At 40.4% G+C, this 23,087-nt stretch overlaps 1 protein-coding gene across 4 annotated transcripts in view; it reads right to left on the bottom strand.

Annotated features, from left to right (window-relative positions):
• The window catches only part of GOLGA1 (golgin A1), a 47,364-nt gene that overhangs the window by 19,115 nt on the left and 5,162 nt on the right, over positions 1-23,087 (bottom strand). For 3 of the 4 annotated variants that reach the window (XM_052647968.1, XM_052647969.1, XM_052647972.1), the window contains exons 4-11: positions 20,703-20,793; positions 18,626-18,700; positions 17,480-17,577; positions 15,960-15,992; positions 13,742-13,870; positions 13,079-13,248; positions 12,494-12,605; positions 3,209-3,334 (exon numbers count right to left, since the gene is read on the bottom strand). In XM_052647968.1, coding sequence (XP_052503928.1) covers positions 3,209-3,334; positions 12,494-12,605; positions 13,079-13,248; positions 13,742-13,870; positions 15,960-15,992; positions 17,480-17,577; positions 18,626-18,700; positions 20,703-20,793 — 834 coding nt within the window. The remainder of the gene's footprint in view (positions 1-3,208; positions 3,335-12,493; positions 12,606-13,078; positions 13,249-13,741; positions 13,871-15,959; positions 15,993-17,479; positions 17,578-18,625; positions 18,701-20,702; positions 20,794-23,087) is intronic. The other variant, XM_052647970.1, reaches the window with a different exon arrangement.

The following is a 23,087-nucleotide window of genomic DNA, read 5'->3' on the forward strand; positions in this document are numbered from 1 at the left end:
TTCATTCCTCTTCGCTTTCTGCCATAAGGGTGGTATCATCTGCATATCTGAGGTTATTGACATTTCTTCAGGCAAACTTGATTTCAGCTTCAGCTTCATCCAGCCTGGCATTTCGCGTGATATACTCTACAGGTAAGTTAAATAAGCAGGGTGACAATATACAGCCTTGACGGACTCCTTTTCCAATTTGGACCCAGTCTGTTGTTCCATGTCTGTTGCTTCTTGACCTGCAAGCAGATTTCTCAGGAGGCAGGTAAGGTGGTCTGGAATTCCCATCTCTTGAAGAATTTTCCTGTTTGTTGTGATCCACATAGTCAAAGGCTTTGATGTAGTCAATAAAGCAGCTGTAGATATTTGTCTGGAACTCTCATGCTTATTCAATGGTTCAGCAGATGTTGGCAATTTGATCTCTGGTTCTTCTGCCTTTTCTAGTTCTGGCTTGAACATTTTGAAGTTCATGGTTCATGTACTGTTGAAGCCTTGCTTGGAGAATTGTGAGCATTACTTTGCTAGCGTGTGAGATGAGTGCAATTATGCAGCAGTTTGAACTTTCTTTGGCATTGCCTTTCTTTGGGATTGGAATGAAAACTGACCTTTTCCAGTCCTGTGGCCACTGCTGAGTATTCCAAATTTGCTGGCATATTGAGTGCAGCATTGGACTTTACTTCCATCACCAATCACACCCACAAATGGGCATTTTTGCTTTGGCTCCATCTCTTCAATCTTTCTGGAGTTATTTCTCCACTCTTCTTCAGTAGAATATTGGACACCTACCAACCTAGGGAGTTCATCTTTCAGTGTCATATCTTTTTGCCTTTTCATACTGTTCATGGGTTCTCAAGGCAAGAATATGGAAGTGGTTTGCCATTCCCTTCTCCAGTAGACCATGTTTTGTCAGAACTCTCCACCATGACCTGTCCAACTTGGGTGGCCCTACACAGCATGGCTCATAGTTTCATTGAGTTAGACAAGCCTGTTGCAAAAAATAGCAAGGAGAGATAAGAAATCCTTCCTCAGTGATCAATGCAAAGAAATAGAGGAAAACAACAAAATGGGAAAGACTAGAGATCGCTTCAACAAAATTAGAGATACCAAGGGAACATTTCATGCAAAGATGGGCTTAATAAAGGACAGAAATGGTATGGACCTAACAGAAGCAGAAGGTATTAAGAAGAGGTGGCAAGAATACACAGAAGAACCATACAAAAAAGATCTTCATGACCCAGAAAACCACGATGGTGTGATCACTCACCTAGGGCCAGACACCCTGGAATGTCAAGTCAAGTGGCCGTTAGGAAGCATCACTATGAACAAAGCTAGTGGAGGTGATGGAATTCCAGTTGAGCTATTTCAATCCTAAAGATGATGCTGTGAAAGTGCTGCACTCAATATGCCAGCAAATTTGGAAAACTCAGCAGTGGCCACAGGACTGGAAAAGGTCAGTTTTCACTCCAATCCCAAAGAAAGGCAATGCCAAAGAATGCTCAAACTACTGCACAATTGTACTCATCTCACATGCTAGCAAAGTAATGCTCAAAATTCTCCAAGCCACACTTCCACAGTACATGAACCATGAAATTCCAGATGTTCAAGCTGCATTTATTAAAGACAGAGGAACCAGAGATCAAATTGCCAACATCCGCTGGATCATGGAAAAAGCAAGAGAGTTCCAGAAAAACATTTACTTCTGCTTTATTGACTATGCTAAAGCCTTTGTGTGGATCATAACAAACTGTGGAAAGTTCTTCAAGATATGGAAATACCAGACCACCTTACCTGCCTCCTGAGAAATCTGCATGCAGGTCAAGAAGCAATAGTTAGAACCGGACATGAACAACAGACTGGTTCCAAATTGGGAAAGGAGTACGTCAGGGCTGCATACTGTTACCCTGCTTATTTAACTTATATGCAGGGTACATCATGAGAACTGCTGGGATGGATGAAGCACACGCTGGAATCAAGATTGCCGGGAGAAATATCAATAACCTCAGATATGCAGATGACACCACCCTTACGGCAGAAAGTGAAGGAGAACTAAAGAGCCTCTTGATGAAAGTGAAAGAAGAGAGTGAAAAAGTTGGCTTAAAGCTCAACATTCAGAAAACGAAGATCATGGCATCTGGTCCCATCACTTGATAGCAAATAAATGGGGAAACAATGGTAACAGTGACAGACTTTATTTTCTTGCACCCCAAAATCACTGCAGATGGTGACTGCAGCCAAGAAATTAAAAGATGCTTGCCTCTTGGAAGAAAAGCTTTGACCAACCTAGACAGCATATTGAAAAGCAGAGAAATTACTTTGCCAATAAAGCTATGGTTTTTCCAGTAGTCACGTATGAATGTTGAGAGCTGGACTATAAAGAAAGCTGAGCACCGAAGAATTGATGCTTTTCAACTGTGGTGTTGGAGAAGACTCTTGAGGGTCCCTTGGATTGCAAGGGGATGAAACTAGTCAATTCTAAAGGAAATCAGTCCTGAATATTCATTGGAAGGACTGATGCTGAAGCCGAAACTCCAGTATTCTGGCCACCTGATGCGAAGAACTGACTCACTGTGAAAGACCCTGATGCTGGGAATGATTGAAGGCAGGAGAAGGGGACGATGAAGAGGATGAGATGGTTGGATGGCATCACCGACTTGGATATGAGTTTGGGGAAGCCCCAGGAGTTGGTGATGGACAGGGAAGCCTGGCATGCTGCAGTCCATGGGGTCGCAAAGAGTCGGACACGACTGAGCGACTGAACTGAACTGAACTGAGTGCAGCACTTTCACAGCATAATCTTTTAGGACTTGAAATAGTTCAGCTGGAATTCCATCACCTCCACTAGCTTTGTTAATAGTGATGCTTCCTAAGGCCCAGTTGACTTCGGACTGCAGGAGGTCTGGCTTTAGGTGAGTCTGGCTCTAGGTGAACCAGCCAGGATGTCTGGCTCTAGGGAAGACACTAGAGGTGTAAAACAGCAGGAGACATCTGGGGAACTACAGCTTCTTGAAAGTCACAGTGATGACGGGTTCAGGTCATGAAACAAGACTGGAAAGTTAGACAAAGGGCAGATCATGAGAAAAGCCTTTTATGTTACAGAAGCAAGCTTGAACTTAATTCTGTAAGCAGTATTTTCCAGAGTGGAGTCATTCAGACAGTGGCATTTGACTTTTCTGGGTTGGGGTGGGGGATTTAGGTTTGAGGTTTACTCCAGACTAGTTACCTCTTTCAGAAGTTCCTGCACGTGTTCTTCCCCTGAGAGATTCTGCTCTAGTCTCTTCTCCAGGGATGCAACCTTCTCCTGCAAATGTGTGATGAGTTTTTCTTTCTCCTGAGTTTCAGCAGTGACCTGTAGGTGAAAGCAGAGGTTATGTTACACTCTGTCTCCCTCCCTAACCACCTCCTCTAGAATCATCATGTTTCTCTGAAATTCTGTTTCCAACTGCATCCTAGGAGAACCATACAGCCAAGAAATCTTCCCTGAAAATGGAACAGAAAAGATACAAGATCAGAACCCAACACCACTTGGGTATCTGTTTCAGGCCTAGTGCAGTAAACAGCAAATGCTCCCAATTTAAGCGACTGACGAATGGGAAGGAAGGATGCTATTGCCTCTGTGGAATCTAGCCAGGACCCTGCAAAGATGTTCCTCCTCTCTAAAATACCCTTTGTATTGTCACGATCTTCCAGCTAAAGGAATGCTCCTCCCACTCCCATCAAGCATAGGTTTAATTCTATTAATCCAGAGTCCAACAGGACCTACAACTTTATACCAGATGCCAAGAATTAGCTCTAATTCCACTCAAACTCCCAGCCAATCCTATAATGACCTACAGAAGAATATGCCTGGAAACAGGGGGCTAGATGAAGCCTTATAATGACAGTGTAGCTGTCTTCAGGTTGAAGAGAGAATGGAAACAAATGATGGTATTCACCCTGGCTCACAACACAGGAATCACAGGTGAACCACACACAGCAGCACCTTACACCACGGCCCCAGGTACACAGCTGCCCACATATTTATTTCAGTCTACCTCTTCAGCAATGGTGGTAGTGGTGGCGGTGGTAGGTTGGGACTAACTTTGTTCCTTTCACTACTGCCAATCTTTGATGCTGTGCAACATCAAAACTGAGGATCCAGGAAGCTTTCATTGTATCATTTCTCAGCTCCTCACTGGTCCTTACATCCGCTGAAGATGCCCATTCTTCACTCCAAAATAAGGCCGTACAGCATCGACATTACATTGTGAAGACTAGAACCTCCTTACATATAATTCACTTCCTCAAATTCCCTCACTTTATGCTCTGCTGCTCCAACTCAAGCCACAAACCTTAGATTGCAACTCAGCCAATTCTCTCCTCAGAATACGATGCAGCTACTTGGATCCAAGGTTTTAGAAAGAAGCTTTTGCCATTCTGATTTCTCACAGGGGCGACAACATATATAGTAGAGCAGAAGTTTGAAGAATGGTTTCATTCTGCATCATTCAATAAACTTTGATCAAGCCTATACTCTTTGCGCTATCTCCCACGGATGTAATCAGCTACAGCTACTGACCCAAAGAAGCATGGAGGCTGGTGGCAGAGATATACACGTAATTAATTATAAAACAATACAATCGTGCTCCAACAGGGGGACGTACAAGGTGCCATGAGACATCAGAGGCAGAAGGGATTAACCCAGCAATCTGATCAGGCCTCCTAAGCAGGCAAGTCCAGGTGGAAGGTGGGGAAGAGAAACAAGCTTTCTGTGTAAAAGGCAGTATGTGTAAAGGGGTAAACAGACAAGTTCAACATGACCAGGAGGCTGGGTGGAGAGGAAGAAAGAAGTGAAGACAACTCCTAAGTCTGTGGCTCAGATGCCTGGTTGAATGGTAATATTACGCAAGGCAGAGAAAACACGGCTAAGAGGGAGTTTGACAGGAAAGAAACGCAGTTTTGGCCAGGCTGACCTACCTTTAATGGGTCTCTTACTAATAATGTTGACAACAGGAATAAGAAACAGGATGGTGCAGGAGCAACTACAGTTTGCAGAGCATGTGCAGGCACTTTCCACTCCTCTAGTCCTCACAACCACCCTTTACTTGACCATTTACAGGGCAACTGAAGCTTAGGAACTAGCCCAACAGCACACACCATGCTGACAGAATAAGGGTTCAAAACCCAAGCCTTCCTATTCCAAAGCTTGTACTACATCCACCACACATCAATATGAACTTGAGAGATACAGCTGACCCTTTCTAGTAAAAACCAAAAGAACAAGTAAGTCTCATATAAGTCACTGTGTAGGGCAGAGTCAGGGAAAGAAGAAAGAATCAGTTGCCAATTTCCAGTTAGTTTTCTTGTGCCCTATATCCCACAAGGAGCGATTCCCCACCTCTGGATGTTCTACTTCAAGCCCTCAGCACTTAATGTGCTACAGCTAACACCACACTTAATGGTGAGAAACTCAAAGGTTTCCCACTAAGATCAGATACAAAGATAGGATGTCCCCTCTTCCCACTTCTTTTTAACATCATCTGCAAGTCTTTGCTATTGCAATGAGGCGAGAAAAAGAAACAAAAGGAATGGAGATAAGGAAGGAAAACATAAAGCTGCTTTTGTCTGCAGATGATATGATCATCTGTGTAGGAAATCCACATGAATCAACAGCAACAACAAAAACCCTGGAACTTAAAAGTGATTATATCAAGATGGCAGGAAACATGGTTCAGTCAGTTCAGTTCAACTGCTCAGTCATGTCCGACTCTGTGATGCCACGGACTGTAGCATGCCAGGCCTCCCTGTCCATCACGAGCTCCCGGAACTTGCTCAAACTTAGGTCCACTGAGTCGGTGATGCAATCCAACCATCTCATTCTCGTCTCCTTCTCCTTCTGCCTTCAATCTCGCCCAGCATCAGGGTCTTTCCCAATGAGTCAGTTCTTGCATCAGGTGGCCAAAGTACTAGAGTTTCAGCTTCAACATCAGTCCTTCCAATGAATTCTCAGGACTGATTTATTTTAGGATGGACTGGTTTGATCTCCTTGCATTCCGAGGGACTCTCAAGAGTCTTCTCCAACACCACAGTTCAAAAGCATCAGTTCTTTGGCGCTCAGCTTTCTTTGTAGTCCAACTCTCACATCCATACATGACTACTGGAAAAACCACAGCACTGACCAGATGGACTTTTGTTGGCAAAGTAATGTCTCTGCTTTTTAATATGCTGCCTAGGTTGGTCATAGCTTTTCTTCCAAAACACTTGTCTTTTAATTTCATGGCTGCAGTTACCATCTGCAGTGATTTTGGAGCCCAAGAAAATAAAGTCTGTCATTGTTTCCACTGCTTCCCCATCTATATAAAATTCAATTGTTTTCCTATATACCAACAATGAACAAGTAAAATTTGAAATAAAAACTTACTATTTATAGTAAGACTCCAAAAATGAAGTATTTAGGTATAAATCTAACAAAATATGTATAAGACATACATGGGGAAAACTAAAACTCTGATCAATGCAATTTAAAAAAACTAAATAAATGGAGTGATATTGCATGTTCATGGATAGGAAAGACTCAATACTGTCAATGAATCAGTTCTTAACAAGATCAGTTCTTTTTTTAATTTTTATTTTTACTTTATTTTGCTTTACAATACTGTATTGGTTTTGCCATACATTGACATGAATCAGCCACAGGTGTACATGAGTTCCCAATCCTGAACCCCCTTCCCACCTCTGTGGATCATCTCTCTGGATCATCCCCGTGCACCAGCCCCAAGCATCCTGTATCCTGTATCGAACATAGACTGGTGATTCGTTTCTTACATGATCTGATACATGTTTCAATGCCATTTTCCCAAATCATCCCACCCTCTCCCTCTCCCTCTGAGTCCAAAAGTCCGTTCTAAACATCTGTGTCTCTTTTGCTGTCCTGCATACAGGGTTATCATTACCATCTTTCTAAATTCCATATATGTGTGTTAGTATACTGTATTGGTGTTTTTCTTTCTGGCTTACTTCACTCTGTATAATAGGCTACAGTTTCATCCACCTCATTAGAACTGATTCAAATGTATTCTTTTTAATGGCTGAGTAATACTACATTGTGTATATGTACCACAGCTTTCTTATCCATTCATCTGCTGATGGACATCTAGGTTGTTTCCATGTCCTGGCTATTATAAACAGTGCTGCGATGAACATTGGGGTACACGTGCCTCTTTCAATTCTGGTTTCCTTGGTGTGTATGCCCAGCAGTGGGATTGCTGGGTCATACGGCAGTTTTATTTGCAAGTTTTTAAGGAATCTCCACACTGTTCTCCATAGTGGCTGTACTAGTTTGCATTCCCACCAACAGTGTAAGAGGGTTCCCTTTTCTCCACACCCTCTCCAGCATTTATTGCTTGTAGACTTTTGGATCGCTGCCATTCTTACTGGTGTGAAATGGTACCTCACTGTGGTTTTGATTTGCATTTCTCTGATAATGAGTGATGTTGAGCATCTTTTCATGTGTTTGTTAGCCATCCTTATGTCTTCTTTGGAGAAATGTCTATTTAGTTCTTTGGCCCATTTTTTGATTGGGTTGTTTATTTTTCTGGAATTGAGCTGCATAAGTTGCTTGTATATTTTTGAGATTAGTTGTTTGTCAGTTGCTTCATTTGCTATTATTTTCTCCCACTCAGAAGGCTGTCTTTTCACCTTGCTTATAGTTTCCTTTGTTGTGCAGAAGCTTTTAATTTTAATTAGGTCCCATTTGTTTACTTTTGCTTTTATTTCCAGTATTCTGGGAGGTGGATCATAGAGGATCCTGCTGTGATTTATGTCAGAGAGTGTTTTGCCTATGTTCTCCTCTAGGATTTTTATAGTTTCTGGTCTTACGTTTAGATCTTTAATCCATTTTGAGTTTATTTTTGTGTATGGTGTTAGAAAGTGATCTAATTTCATTCTTTTACAAGTGGTTGACTAGTTTTCCCAGCACCACTTGTTAAAGAGATTGTCTTTAAACCATTGTATATTCTTGCCTCCTTTGTCGAAGATAAGATGTCCATAGGTGTGTGGATTTATCTCTGGGCTTTCTGTTTTGTTCCACTGAAGATCAGTTCTTGATCTATAAATTCAGTGCAATCAAAATTAAAATCCCAGCAAGTTATTTTATGGATATCAACAAACTTATTTTATATGGAGGGGCAAAAGACCCAGAACAGCCAACACAATGCTAAAGAAGCATAATGTCAGGACTGCCCCTATTTGACTTTAAGACTTACTACAGCTACAGTAATTATGACAGTATAGTATTGGCAAAAGAACAGACAATTAGATCAATGGAACTGAGTAGAGCACCCACAAATACAGTCAACTGATCTTTGACAAAAGAGCAAAAGAATACTATGGAGCAAAGTCAGCTCCTTCAACAAAAGGTGTTGGAAGAACTGGATACCCACATGCAAAAAAAAAAAAAAATGTAGACACAGACCTTACACTTTTCATAAAAATTAACTGAAAGTGGATCACAGGCCTAAATATAAAACTCAAAACTATAGAACTCCTAGAAGATAACACAGAAGAAAATCTAGGTGGTGTTGGATATGACAATGATTTGTTAATTATAACACCAAAGCCATGATCCATGAAAGAAATAACTGACAAGTTGATTTCATCAAAATTAGAAGCTTCTGCTCTGCAAAAGACAATGTCAAGAGAATGAGCAGACAAGGACAAACCAAAGACTAGGAGAAAATATTTGCAAGAGACACATGTGACAAAGGCCTTTATCTAAAACATATTAAAAAAAACTCTATGATTCAACAATAAAAAAAACCCTCAAAAATAAGAAAACAAACAGCTCAAGGCAAAGACAAAGAAGGTACAGGAAAGAAAGAAAGAAACAATCTTTATTTGCAGATGAAATGATTGCTAGACTCTATAGGGCTTCCCTGGTGGCTCAGAGGGTAAAGCATCTGCCTGTAATGCGGGAGACCTGGGTTCAATCCCTGGGTCTCCCACTCCAGTACTCTTGCCTGGAGAATCCCATGGATGGAGAAGCCTGGCGGGCTACAGTCCACGGGGTCGCAAAGAGTCGGATACAACTGAGTGACTTCAGCAGCAGTAGTAGCAGTATAGATCCACTGTTAAGCTTAATAAGAGTTAATAAGTTGTGAAAAATTAATACATAAATATTTCTATATGCCAGCAACCAATACAAAAAATACTTTTTAAAATTCAGGTTTGGTGTAAAAAATAAAGCACCTAGGAATGAATTTAAAGCTAACAAACTTTTATGGGAAAAATGGTAGAACGTTGTTGAAAGTCATTTTTAAAGAAACAACAACACTGAATATCTAGAGTCACAGAGACCATGCTCTTGGATAAGAAAACTCACATGATAAAGTAATCAATGCTCCCCAAATGCATCTTCAGATTCAATGTACTTCCAGTCAATATCCCACTGGGTTTCTTTAAAGAGCCTGACAACTTGTTCTGTGGGAGAGCAGTGGGCCAAGGATATTCAAAATATCCCTAAAAGAGAACTGAGTTGGAAGGCTTATCTCGTCTATAGCTAGTAAGGCAATGCATGAAAGAGAAGTGAAGTTGCTTGGTCGTGTCCGACTCTTTGTGACCCCATGGACTGTAGCCTACCAGGCTCCTCGGTCTATGAGATTTTCCAGGCAAGAATACTGGAGTGGGTTGCCATTTCCTTCTCAAGGGGATCTTTCTGACTCATGGACTGAACCCGGGTCTCGCGCATTGTAGGCAGACGCTTTACCGTCTGAGCCACCAGGAAAGCCCTGCATTGCCAGGAAGGTAATGCACAGCATTGTGGAAATACCACAGTGGCATACACCCCAAAGTCCAGGAGTGGTTCCATACAACTGACAAAGGAGCATGGTAGCCAGTATATATATAAAGAATTCCAACAATTAATGAGAGAAAGACATAAATGCAATAGAAAATGGGCAAAAGATTTGAACCAGCACTTCATAGAAGAGTGAAAATGATAGATAAACACATAAAAAGATGCTCAACTTCATTAATAATCTGAGAAAAGCAAATTAAAATCATGGTGAGAGGGAATTCTCTGGCGGTCCAGTGGTGAGGACTCCTTGCTTTCACTGCTGAGGGCCTGGGTTCAATCCTGAACTAAGATCCTATAAGACGTACAGTGCGGCCAAAAAAAAATCATGGTAAGAAAATCTGAAGATGCATTTCATGTTCACCAGACTGGCAAAAATTAAAAGTCTGACAATATCCCACCTTGTCAAGGAAGCAGAGCAACCCAAATTTTCATACTCCATTGGTACAAGTTTGTAAATAACTACCACTACTATGGTAGTTATCTAATAGAGTTGACCCAAACTTTTCACATCTTAAATAGACCCCAGAGTTAACTCTTTTTAAAGAAAAATTTTTTTTATTTATTTGGCTGTGCCAGGTCTTAGTTGTGGCATGTGGGATCTAGTTCCCTGACCAGGGATTAAACCTGGGCCCCCAGCATTGGGAGTGTGGAGTCTTAGCCACTGGACTACTAGGGAAGTTCCCAGAGTTAACTCTTTCACAGGCAGACAAAAGTTCACAACAGCCTTGTTTGTGAAAGTAAAGAAGCAGAAAAAATGTTCATATCAATAGAACAGATAAATAAACTCTAGTAATTTCACACTATACAGTTGAGAGAAGATTAAATTATAGTGGCATGTGTCCATATGAATGTGTCTCAGGAATATAATCTTGAGCACAGAAAGCCAGTGTTAGAAAAATACCTACAGCATTTTATTTAAGCCTGGTGAGCTGCAGGCTCACCATGGGGTTGCAAAGAGTTGCTCATGACTTGGTGACTGAACAACAAGCATGATACAGGAAAGAAGATGATGTTTAGGGATAAAATTATAAAGCAAAGCAAAGAAGTGGAATAATTTCTGGATAGGCTGACTTAAGAAAGAAATGGGATAGAATAGAAAGGGCACACTGAGAATCTCAAAGGTAAACATTCCTTTTCTTAACATGGCAGGCGGGAATAGTAGCTACGTGGGGGTTCATTAGCTTATTACACTTTTGATCTTACTTAGGTGTCATAAATACTATTTTGTATCTACTCAGTGTTAACAAGGACAACACAGAAACTGACTCTAAACTCATTTTTATGAGAAAACTGCCCTTCCTCTTGTGCTCTCTTAGCCTGATAACTGACAACATTGGCCACTTAGCTGATTAGGCTAGAAACCCAGTAATCACCCCAACCTTTACTCTCGCTCTTCTCCTATATTTACCACATACCAAGTAGGTCCGTCTCTTCACTATTTCTTAAATTTGTCTTCTCTCCCATTATTTCCAACCCCCACTCTTGTCAAAGCCACCATGTTATGCCTGGACAATGCAAGAGCTTCCAGCTGGAAACCCTTTCAGTGTTTCCTCTAACAGCCAAGCAACTCCCTCCCTTGCTGTGTTACCCTTCCAGCCTTCTTCCACTTCCCTGAAGGTGCCACTCAATTTACGGCCTCCAGATGTCTGGGTTCATGGTTTGTGCTATTCTCTATTTAAAATTCTCCGCCATCACCGCCCCCACCACCCTGCCTGCCTGCTTCAGCAGGTCATCTCAGTTCAAGCATCACTTCCTTAAAGGAAGTGTTCCGTGACTTCAACGCTAGACCTGATTTGATGCCCTCTTAAAAGATCTCACAGCATCCTGCAGTTTTCCTTCACAGCAGGCATTATAGTTTGCAATTATCTATGTGATTATTGATTAATGTCTCACTGCTCCTCTAGACTAAGTTCTGCAAGGGCAAGGGTGATTGATATCTGTTTTTCTCAGCCTAGTATTTATAATACCTAGCACAGAGCACAGTGCTTGACACATAATAAAGCTCAAATTATACTTCTAGAATAAATGAGTTAACTTAGTGGGACCAGAGTCTGGAAAGTTAGTTTTTCCAATTATGAAATGAGTGGATGGTTCTAACTGATACCAAACAGTTCCACAAACCCCAAAGCTTTATGTCTGTTATCCTCTCCATTCTCAAAGTCCCAAATGTATTCTGTACCCTTCTGTCTTTTTTGCTTTCGGCCTGTTCTACCCATCCTTGAAATTCCAATTACGCCAGGAAGAGTTCCTTGATTACCGCACTGGAAATGCACTCTTCCTATGGCAAACATCCCGCATTTGAAAAACCTAATTCACTTATTTGGGACTTCTTGAGATGTGAATTTTTTTCTTGTCAAACAGAAAGTTTTGACTTCTATAAGGAAACAGTAAGCTTCTGAGACAAAACACTATAGGTATCTAGATTTTCTGTTTGATGTAGAGATGAACCTTGTATCACAGACATTCATTTATGTAAGATCTATTCATTGGGTCCTCCTTGTTGTGAGGCAACTAAGCCCATCTGGAGGCAGACTTGTTACACTGGGAACTAGGGCACTGTGGGTTGCACGAGAAACAGAAGCTTCACCAGACACTCTGGTGCAGAAATTTTTGCAGGTTTAGTTTTTACCCCATTCATGAATCCTAGGAACTCGGGTCCATTCCTAGTACTCTTACCTTTTGCAAGTCAGTGGAAAGTTGCTGAATGAATGCTTGGAGCTCCTGTTCCTTTTGCTCCAGGACTGTGATCTTATTTTCTGCACCTGTTTTCGAAGCTGTCACATGATCTCTTCATTGAAAGAAAGCAGATAATGAACAAATTTGAATATCTCATCTAAGACACATTCTTCCACAGGAAAAACACACATGGTTCTTTACATGTCAGGGCTGCAACGTTAGCCATGTGAAGATTATCCATGGATAAGACTCCCTGACTCTCTCTGAAGCAGAAGTCCCAAGAGAAAAATTCCACCCAGGTTTGAACAAGAAATCCTGATCTGCCTTTAGCTACTCAACAGTTTAGCAACTAAAACAATCTAAATTGCTTGGCAGGGTTGGAGGTGTTCTGAGCTTGGCAGGGTTGGAGGTGTTCTGAGCTTGGCAGGTTAGAGGAGTGAGGGGTTTGGGAATGGACAAATCCCGAAGACTGTGCAGAAACTAAGATCAGAAAGTGCCACAGTGAGCAATGGGGAAAGACAGGTAGGCTCAAGCCAGAGCTACACTAACACCACTTCCCATGGGCCCCACAGACCAAGCAAGAACCTCTGCTCTTCCAGCGCTGAGTAGTGTCTCTGCAGTTCTTCCAGCTTCTGGCTTAAGTCTAACGAAATCTGACTGGACGTCACCAATTCCTCCTGGGTGCGACTAAGTTCTCTGGTTCGTGCCTCCAATTCTTGCTCCATTTTCCCCAAGCTTTCTTCTTTTTTTAAAAGCTGATACAAAGACAGAAAGTTTCACTGGGGTACTACTAAGAAATACCCTTGCAAAAAAATCTGGACCAAGGACTTCCCCGGTGGTCCAGAGGCTAAGACTGCACTTCCTATACGGGAAGTGCCCAGGTTTGATCCTTGGTCAGGGAATTAGATCCCACATGCTGCAACTAAGAGTTCACAAGCCACAGCTAAGACCCAGTGCAGGCAAATAAATAAATAAAAACTGAAATTAAAAAAAATCTGGACCAGTAAGGCAAGTTTTTATAACATTTTTGTGAGCTTAGAAGGGATCTTGTAGGCCCAGCAGTTTAAAAAGAAAAAGGAAAGACATATCAAACAGAACTTCTCCATTTTAATAAATTGAAAGACATACAAATATGATAAATATCAAAGACAACTAAGGTACGTTTATCAGCAGTTAGAGTCACGACTAGCAAAGTCAGAGTAACCAATCATCTACTGAGGGTTTAGCTTCTAAGACAGAAATGCGCACCATGTGCTTTACTTTACTTAGCTCCTGTTGCTGGAATCCCTCTAATTCATCCATTTCATCTCTTCTTTGGAAAAGATTCAAACTCTGATTCTTCATTTCCTGTAACTGAGCTGTCAGAAACCTTTTATCCTATCCAGAAGAAGAAGACATCAGCTCAGGCAACCAGGACATGAGAAATCTGTATTATATAACCAGAATTCTTAACAATGGAAAACATTAAGGCAATTTCTTGTCAGTAGCAATAATACATGGATAATGGGAAGCTTTACAGTAATTATTTACAAAATTACCTACAAATTTTTTAAGGTAGAAATAGATTTTTTAAAAAAATGATAGTTGTGCAAAGAGGAAGAAGAGCTACAAAAGCTTAACATTTGAAAAGTGCTTCCATTTGGTTAGCAGTTCCAGATATCCATTTGACAAGTCTATCTCAGTGACATACTGAACTGGTTGAATAACATGCGTAACTGGAATAAGACTGATTCTCTTAAAACATTAGATGCATTTACGTAGAATTAGTTTCAGTTAGTACATTCAGACAGCAAGTCAACTAAAACTAGACATGACTGGAGTTGGGAGGTTACAATTTACTAAAGAATAGCTTCCCAAGATGAATTCTCTTCAGAACAAACTCTGGCTATTGCAGTTTCCAATTCTTGATTGAAAAGACTTTAAAACACTCTAAAAGTAACATTTCCAAAGATCACTATGGCTTAAAAGACCTACATAGACGTCTGATTATTCTTTCCTGGTCTAAAATCTTTCCCAACTCCTCCTGTGGCGGTGGGGGAGTCGGGAGAAAAAAGATCTTAGGGAAGTGAAGTAGATTTTATTTACTTCAGTCCTATATGCATCCCCCTTTACCATAATCTTAAAAGATGAAAAAATACTTCAATGAGAATTTAACTGCTACAATCTTAAGAGCTTCTTTTAAGACAAGAAAATTTTAACCTAACCCATACCTTTATATTTAAGAAGACCATCATTAACACCACATTTATACATATGTATGTGTGTGTATATATACATATTTCTTTTAAGCACAAGTTTCTTTGGGAGATAGCTTGACTTTTCTGTAATTCTTCCCTTACATAAATATGTTAAGACATTCTGATAGCTTGCATAATCAGATTTCTTTAGAACACACAAAGAAAACTGCTGGTTTAATTGGTGTTTTATCCCAAGAATGGTGCAATAATAAAACTCATTATTTTAATAAAATTAACAGTAAATATATTTTATAGTTGAATATATCAATCTGAGAAATCATTTTCTATCATAAAGAATAAGTACTGAATGAAAAGGAATGAATTAGGAAGCAGCATATAATTTGGGTTGAGCAAACTGACAATTGATTATTTTAAATTAAAATGTGTTTCTAATTGTAGGTGTGAAATTTCATTTTCCTGTTCATGTCTCAGAGCCAGGAACACATTACATAACGCACCTACACAGTGTCATGGTGCTGGAATAATCAATTCTTCTCATCTATGTCTAGCTAAGAAGTTCTCTTATCTGCTCAGCATTAAGCCTTCAGAAATGCTCTCCTTCCCCACTGCATCCTCAAAAAGTATTCCCAGTGTTAACACTGTGTCAATCAGGGCTCTAGCAGGAAGCAGACTCAAATCAGGGATTTTGGAGAGTCTCATAGAGACTTTTCAAAGCTGTGGGTGGGGTAAGAAAATCCAAAAGAGATAATGTGCTAGTAGCATTGGGCATAAAGGGGGCAAAGGCATAAAGAAGAAACATAAGAAAGGGACAAGAAACACAGAAAGAGAAACTATATAGCTGAGGGTGAACCACAGGTAAAACTGAAGCTGTGGCCTTTGGCCATGGGATGCAATCAAATAGAAGGGACCTCACGTGGAGATGGCTGGGGGAATAAACTTCTGATCACACTCTTCCACCCAGTTCTTTTGGTGTTTCCCACTGGCGCCCTCAATTACAAGCCAGAGGGCAACGGAGCCCTGCTGATGCAGTCCCTATGGGCCTTCAGACACACAGAGAAAGGCAGGAGATGGGTAGAGAGTACACCAAGAGGGGCAAACAACAGATCACAACTATAAACGAAGACAAGAGCTTTCCAAGTCAGTGTCTAATCACCTGGCACCCTGCTGCCAAGAAGTGGTACCAGTGTACTAGGTACTGGAGAAAGCATTTTCCAAGCCCCAGAGAAGAGGCCAATATTCACAAGGAGACAAAAATAAGATGAACTAACCTTTTCAAGCTGATCCACTTTTTCCGACCATTCCTAAAACAAAACAATAAAGAAGTACAGTTTCCAGGCAAGAGTATCAATAAAATCAAGATTTTCAGAAAACAAAATAACCCTCCCACCTCACCCAAAGCAACATATCAATCAAACAAAATAGCACATTAAAAAAACCACGATGTTGGCTTAACAGTAAGAAAGCCAAGAGTCCTAAAAGGAGAAGAAAATGAATTTTATATAAAATTCTAGAGCACAAATATAAGCCAGAAAACTTTTACAAAGCAGAGCACATACAGCTATATAGCTCTTCTGATGCAGCTTTCACCTTCTTTCTGAGTCTCTGTCTCTGAGTACTGTTATTATTTCTTAGGAGTGGGTAGCAGGGAGCAGCTGAGTTGGTAACTCTGCAGTTGATACTTAAAAATTAATTTACTGAAAAAGAGGTGAACAGGGTGGTCTTCAGGAGTCCCTGATCATTATTTTCCTTCTCATTTTAATTTTTACCAATATCCTTCATGCCATCTGATAAAAGTTAAAGAAGAAAGGATTACGCCTCGTATTCACCAATCACAGAAGAGGGTAAAAAATAACCATTGGGACAAAAGGCTATATCCTAATTGCCTACAATCAAGTCCACCAATGCTAGATTATTTCTTCATTTACATTCACACCACAGTTATTCACTAAATATTGGTGAATGATGTTTTTTCCTAGCTGGTTAATGTCTGAGATGACTAATACACACTGTAAAACAAGCGTTATCATTATAATGCAAGCATGCTAAGTCGCTTCAGTTGTGTCTGACTCTGTGCGACCCCATAGATGGCAGCCCACCAGGCTTCCCTGTCCCTGGGATTCTCCAGGCAAGAATGGAGTGGGTTGCCATTTCCTTCTCCACAATCATTACAATATTTGATGTTTATCTTAAATTTAAAATGCCACTGAACAAAATAAACTTTATAATTACTGTAATAACCAGTAATAGTATTATTTTCCTTTTCTACTGTCATTTATTCAGCATCTTTCGATGGATGGTTCTATTGAGGTTACAGAAATTCCTCTCAGTCTAGCTGGCTGGGGAGGAAGAAACTTGGGACAAAGGTTGTAAGAACTATGTACATCATGGATGATCGCTAGCTTAATAGCACCTTCTCCACTGTATCAAGCTAAGTGCTTTGGGACAGGCTTTCAGACAGGTTTTTGGAGGGCAGAGATTCTTTTTTCCCTCATCTTGGGGGGAGCTCATCACCAGATTATGGACATACTACTTCTTTTCCTTCTCTATTTTACACAGCTACACAGTTGGAAAAGGATACTCACATATGGACACATTCTACGATCACAACTATAAAGTTTCTGGATAATTTCCCACCCTACAGCCAAATGAACTCTCAAAGAACTTACAAAGCACAATCCTTTTCTCCTAGATTGTACATATTTCCTACCAGGTTTATGGCATGAGTTTTGAAAGCACGTCGCCAAGTGAGACCTTCCCCCCAGTCTGGGCAGTGCCACATGTAAAATACCTGGTCCTTTCTGGCCAACGCCAAAGCCAGCCCTTCTGCCATCCTGGCTCTGTTGGCCTGGAACGTCTCATTCTGCTCTTGGAATTTCCTCATGGAAGCTGTTAATAAAGAGGCTCTCTTTGAGATATGGAGATATTTCAGAAACAGCGTGACAAACAGCCCATGTGATTGTAACACCTAACAAAAAAGGCCACGGTCACAAAAGTGGATTATGACACTGGGAAAAAACTGACCCATCTTGACTTTCCCAGAAGCTTTTGGCCTTAGTAATAGACCTCAGTTCTGTTTTAGCTTGTTTCCTATTGGTTGCTGTTGTTGCTGTTGTTATAGTCAAGTATACACATTTAGGAAGATGTCAAAGGGTACTTTTAAAATGATACAGTGATAGAACACTGAGTCAGGTAGCCTGCCAGAAAACACCAGTGCTATTGCTAAGTGATGGCTACTACTATTTAATAGAAGTAAAACAAAAGTCAGAACAAAGCAAAACAAACCTTTCTTTCACTTTATTTTCCTTAGAAAATTATTTTTTTTAGCACATATTATACCCATAAAAAATAACTTTCTACTTCTACTAGCATCTTTCTTGGATTGAACCCAAAGGAAAACATATAACTTAGGGTAAACTAAACAAAATGTATGTCCACTGTTGGAGGAGTGATGACAGAGATTTCCCCCAGTTATTGAACATAGCAGATATGAAGCTATGGCTAGAACCAAAGTTTCTTAATCTAGGCCCATGGACAGGCACTAGATTTTCCTAAAATCTAAGGGCAGCCCACAAACCAGTTAACTGGATGATACACATAATATCCTTCTCCTAAGAAACATGCCCATAAGACAACATAAGTATGAATTATATGCTTATAGCTATCAGATAAATGTCATATCAACTCAATTAAGAAGTGTGCTGCTGCTAAGTCGCTTCAGTCGTGTCCGACTCTGTGCGACCCCAGAGACGGTAGCCCACCAGGCTCCCCCGTCCCTGGGATTCTCCAGGCAAGAACACTGGAGTGGGTTGCCATTTCTACTCATATAATAAAGACTTGAGCTATGATGAAAGGCAAAGTTAACCATACACTACTGTTTTGTTTCAAAAAATTAAACCCTGGAAAGATTGAAAAAAGCAGGAAAAAAAATACGTACAATCCTGGTGTTTTTCTAAGGCAATTTCAAGCTTCTCTTTTATCTTCTGCAAGGTGCGGACCTGTTCAGCATAGTCTTGGGTGAGGAGTGTGACGCACATACCAGGCATGGACAAACATCAGGAAAGGAAGTTAATTAAACAAAACAAACAAAAAAAATGAATGAAAATGATGATGATTTTCTCAACCTGAAAACCATTCCTGTTAAGGAAAGCTGGGCAGACAGCCTCCCATTAACAATGAACAACACAGGCAAACAAGTATAGTACAAACTACCCACAGTGTAAATGTTAACTACAATCAGGCAGATTTGTTTAGCCTGGAGAAAAAACAAGAATTGGGCCTGGTCTGGTCATCACAGATGCCCTGCCACAAAAACCACTATCATCTCATTACTGAAATTCAAATCTCAGTTTACACCGACCTTCCCACTCTTGGCAGTAGGACAGATCAAAGGGAATTCATTGAACAGCTCACTTACAGTCCACACAACTGAGTGACAGTGGTCAGGACAACAGCAAAAACTTTACCACAGCAGTGCCTCTGCAATAAAAGCACTGAACTCTCTAGAATAAAGTCAGCCACAGAACTGAGTGGCCTATGCCATATTAAAGGTGAAAGTCAGAATTAATTACCTGGGTAGCCAAAGAAGACAGTATGGTATAGTGGAAAAGTAGGCAGGCTCTAGTTCAAATCCCAACTGAGTCAGTCCTTAGCTGAGAGACCTTAAGCAAATGACTGATCCTAAGTATTAGTTTCTTCATTTATGAAATTATGGTATTAACTGTATCTACCAGAAAGGATGTATTAGATAATAAATGGAATGTTCTATTGCCTTAATTAGATAATAAACTAAGTGCTTTAGGCAAGTGGGACACAATGCCCAATAAAGGGTAGCTGCTACTGTGATTGTTCTTCTTATTCATACTGAGCCTAGGACGTAAATGCACTTAATTAATGTCAGTCTTCTTGCCTGTCCCTTCTCTAACATCAGTCAAGCCCAAACAATTTAGGGAAGATGCATATTACCTTACAGCTTCCTCCCCAACATTGAACAAGTGTAAAGTTATTTCACCTCTGTTACTGATACTGCTTACAGGCAGAGGTCACAGGATAATAACACTTGAGTTTCAAGCAGACTGTAGTGAAAAGCAGGGACTCTAGCATCAAGCAAATCTGTGTTTGGATTCCAGCTCTATCACCTACTACTTGTGTGACCTTAATCTCACTAAGTCTTGTTAGGCTAGAGTGAGAACAAAATGAGATAATGGGCTGTCTAGCAGCTGTGAGTTACACTACGGGCCTTGATAACTACACACACACAAATACCTCACATACAACTTGGCGAATTCTGTTGTCTGTTGCTTTCTTTCCAGTAAAATGGGCATAAGGCCAAGGGACAAAAACAAACAGAAACCACTGACCACTTCACAGGCTGAAGCTTTCAAAATGTATCCACTGGCAGAAACCAAAATAAGACTCACAACTCTATTACAGACATGCCCTGCTCAGGCAAAGAATATAATGGGAGTTGTGTAAACTGTAAACTGCACACAAAAGACATAATGAGAGTTACAGCTTCTATAAAGGCACTGAAGTTTGAAATACCGCTAAAAAGTAGCCCAAAGACCCAGAAGGATATTACACAGGTGATATGCGTCTGAGCAAGTGGCAATGTAGCACCAAACCGCGTCGGGTGCTGAAGAATCCAGTATCTATAGACCAACCCATGAAAATGCTATCTTTAGCCCTTTCCGCCTGAAGCAAGCTCGGCCAATGGGAGAAAGGGGGCTAAATCTACATATAATTTTTAATACATTTATATCCACAGCTAGAAATCTCAGGAGCAGAAAAACGTAAGTTATTTTAACTTTAAAACTTCAGTTTTGGATTTACACTATTCAATACACTAACAAAAGAAGGGAATAAGGAGGGTACAAGTTGCTCCTTTTTGACTAAGAAGATCAAAATATGTCAGAATAACTATAAGGTTATGCCATGTGGCTTTTTAATAGGGAGAGAGGGTCAGGTGCAAGGCAATTTTCCCTTGGTTGCTTCTTATAAGTTCCTGGACATACCAGAAAGTCTGGCCTCTAGTTTCCGTATCTGTTCATTCCTTCTCAAAAGCTGGGATGAAAGATCTTCTCTGGAGCTGCTTCCGTCAGAAGCCTGTTGAGACAGAGACACTGTATTCATATATGGATTTTCAGCAGCGTGAGACCACATAACCAGAAAGAGACAGCTCTTATTTCAGGTTTGGTTACCCTTTAAGGAATCACCTAAAAGCTTCTCTACCTATAAAGAAGCAGCAACAGTCTCTCCATCTATAAAATGAGGAGATACAAGATGCCAGACAGAGAAACTGAGTCTGTATGTGTACATGGTATTGGAATACCCGGTGGGAACAAATCCATTATCTTCCCAACCCAGGAATTGAACTGGGGTCTCTTGCACTGTGGGCAGATTCTTTACCAGCTGAGCTACCAGGGAAGCCCATGATCACATTGTACCAAGTATGTAATACAAAAAATGTATTTTCAGATAAAAAAGTAAATCACTTTATTTTCCCAAAGGTAAAATCCTGGGGTAAAGGGAGGAAGGTTCTTTAGCAAGGGATTGAAGGCTGGATGGTCTGGCACTGGGACTTTACTGGTGGTCCAGTGGCTGAGAATCCGCCTTCCAATGCAGAGGATGTGGGTTTGATCCCTGGTCCAGGAACTAAGATTCCACATGCCCCAGGGCAACTAAGCCTGTGTGCCAAAATGAAAGATCCCAAACACCACAACAAAGATCCTGCATCAGACAACTAAGAATCAATGCAGCCATAATGAATAAATATTTTAAAAAAGAATCTATCGCTGACATTGATAAAGTTTCAGTATCTTCATCTATAAAACAAAGGGATATCAATCTATGGTTCTAAAATGAGTCAAAACCTTTAGCAGATAATATATATTCAGTTAATTATTATATTAATGAGACATCAAATTTTCCCAGTAATCTAGATTATTAAAACATATGGGTACTATTAATACTTTGGGCAATGTTTACTACTGCTAATAAGTAAGTCACTTTATCTTCCTACATTTGATTATGAAATTTTAAAAATACAGAAGAATAGGGAGAGTTGTTTACTTAACATTCTCTACTTTAACAACTGCTGATTTTTCCCATATTTGCTTCATCAAATTTTATTATAGTACTTTAAATCACTTTTGACAAAACACTTATAAAACATAAGAACATTTTCCTTTATAGCCACAATACATTATACCTAAAAAAATTAAAAATAATAGTATCTAATATCCAGTCCTCAGTCTTCCCCATTTATTGCCAAAATAATGAGTGGTTCAAAAATTCATTTAAAATATTTATTTATCCATCTACCCATTTGCTCATCCAACATTTATGGAGACCCAGTCACAGGAAGGGTTAAAGGGGCTTTCAGGAGGTGGCAGGCCCAGGCTGAAGTCACATCATCACCACTTATAATCTATAAGAACTTGGACCAGTTGGTCAACTTCTCTGTGGACTGGGTTCTTCACATGTAAAATGTGGTTAACAGACATAATCGGCATCACAGAGCTGTAATGAGGAGGTAAACGAATCAAAACCTGTCAGGCCTAAAACAGAGCCTGGCACATAATTAGCTTTAATACACAGTAGTAGAAATTATTATCGGTACTGAGACACCTATTCTTAGTATTGTTTTCAGCACTGCGAATAGTGATGAAAAGCAGTCCCTGTCTAAAACAGCAGCACTTGCAGCAGCTACTAATTACTAAGTGCTTAAGAGCCAGGCACTACTAAGTGTTTTATACACTATGCAGAAGAGTTCATGTCGTAGGCCCGAGACTGCTATCCTTGGCAAAGCCGGCTTGTAAGGGGAGCCCCTGGCTAGCCCATGGGAACTTAGATTTTACAAGGGTTCCCACCATTCCTGATAAGAATGGCTCATGGTACCTAAACCAATTGTGTAAAAAATGTGATTTATGCCTAACATGTGAAAGGTTGCTGCTACGAGCCGTGAACAACACCGGGATTCATGGCCTCCAGAGGAGATGAATTTGATCTGGGACCAGAGACGAGGCTTGATCACTCAGAGCTTTTGTGCAGCAAAGTTTCATTAAAGTATAAAAAGAGATAGAGAAAGCTTCTGACATAGACATCAGAAGGGAACAGAAAGAGTGCCCCCATGTTAGTTTTCAGCATGAAGTTATATATCTGTTAGCAAGCTGCAGAGTTGCACCAGGGCCCCTCACCCCCTCACTCCAACATGCCTTTTGAGATAGCACTGGCACAGGTGAGTCCCCCGCCCCCCATAAAACAACTGACATGAATCTTGAAGAAAGGCAGATTTCCAAGCAAATACAAAATTCATTAACATGGCTTAGGAAAGACATTTCCATGCGAAAAAAAGCATTGGTTAGCTCAAGGTTTGAGATAAACTTAAATTCAGGCAG

This window comes from Budorcas taxicolor, chromosome 11, assembly GCF_023091745.1.
Source record: "Budorcas taxicolor isolate Tak-1 chromosome 11, Takin1.1, whole genome shotgun sequence".
NCBI classification, from domain to species: Eukaryota; Metazoa; Chordata; class Mammalia; order Artiodactyla; family Bovidae; genus Budorcas; species Budorcas taxicolor.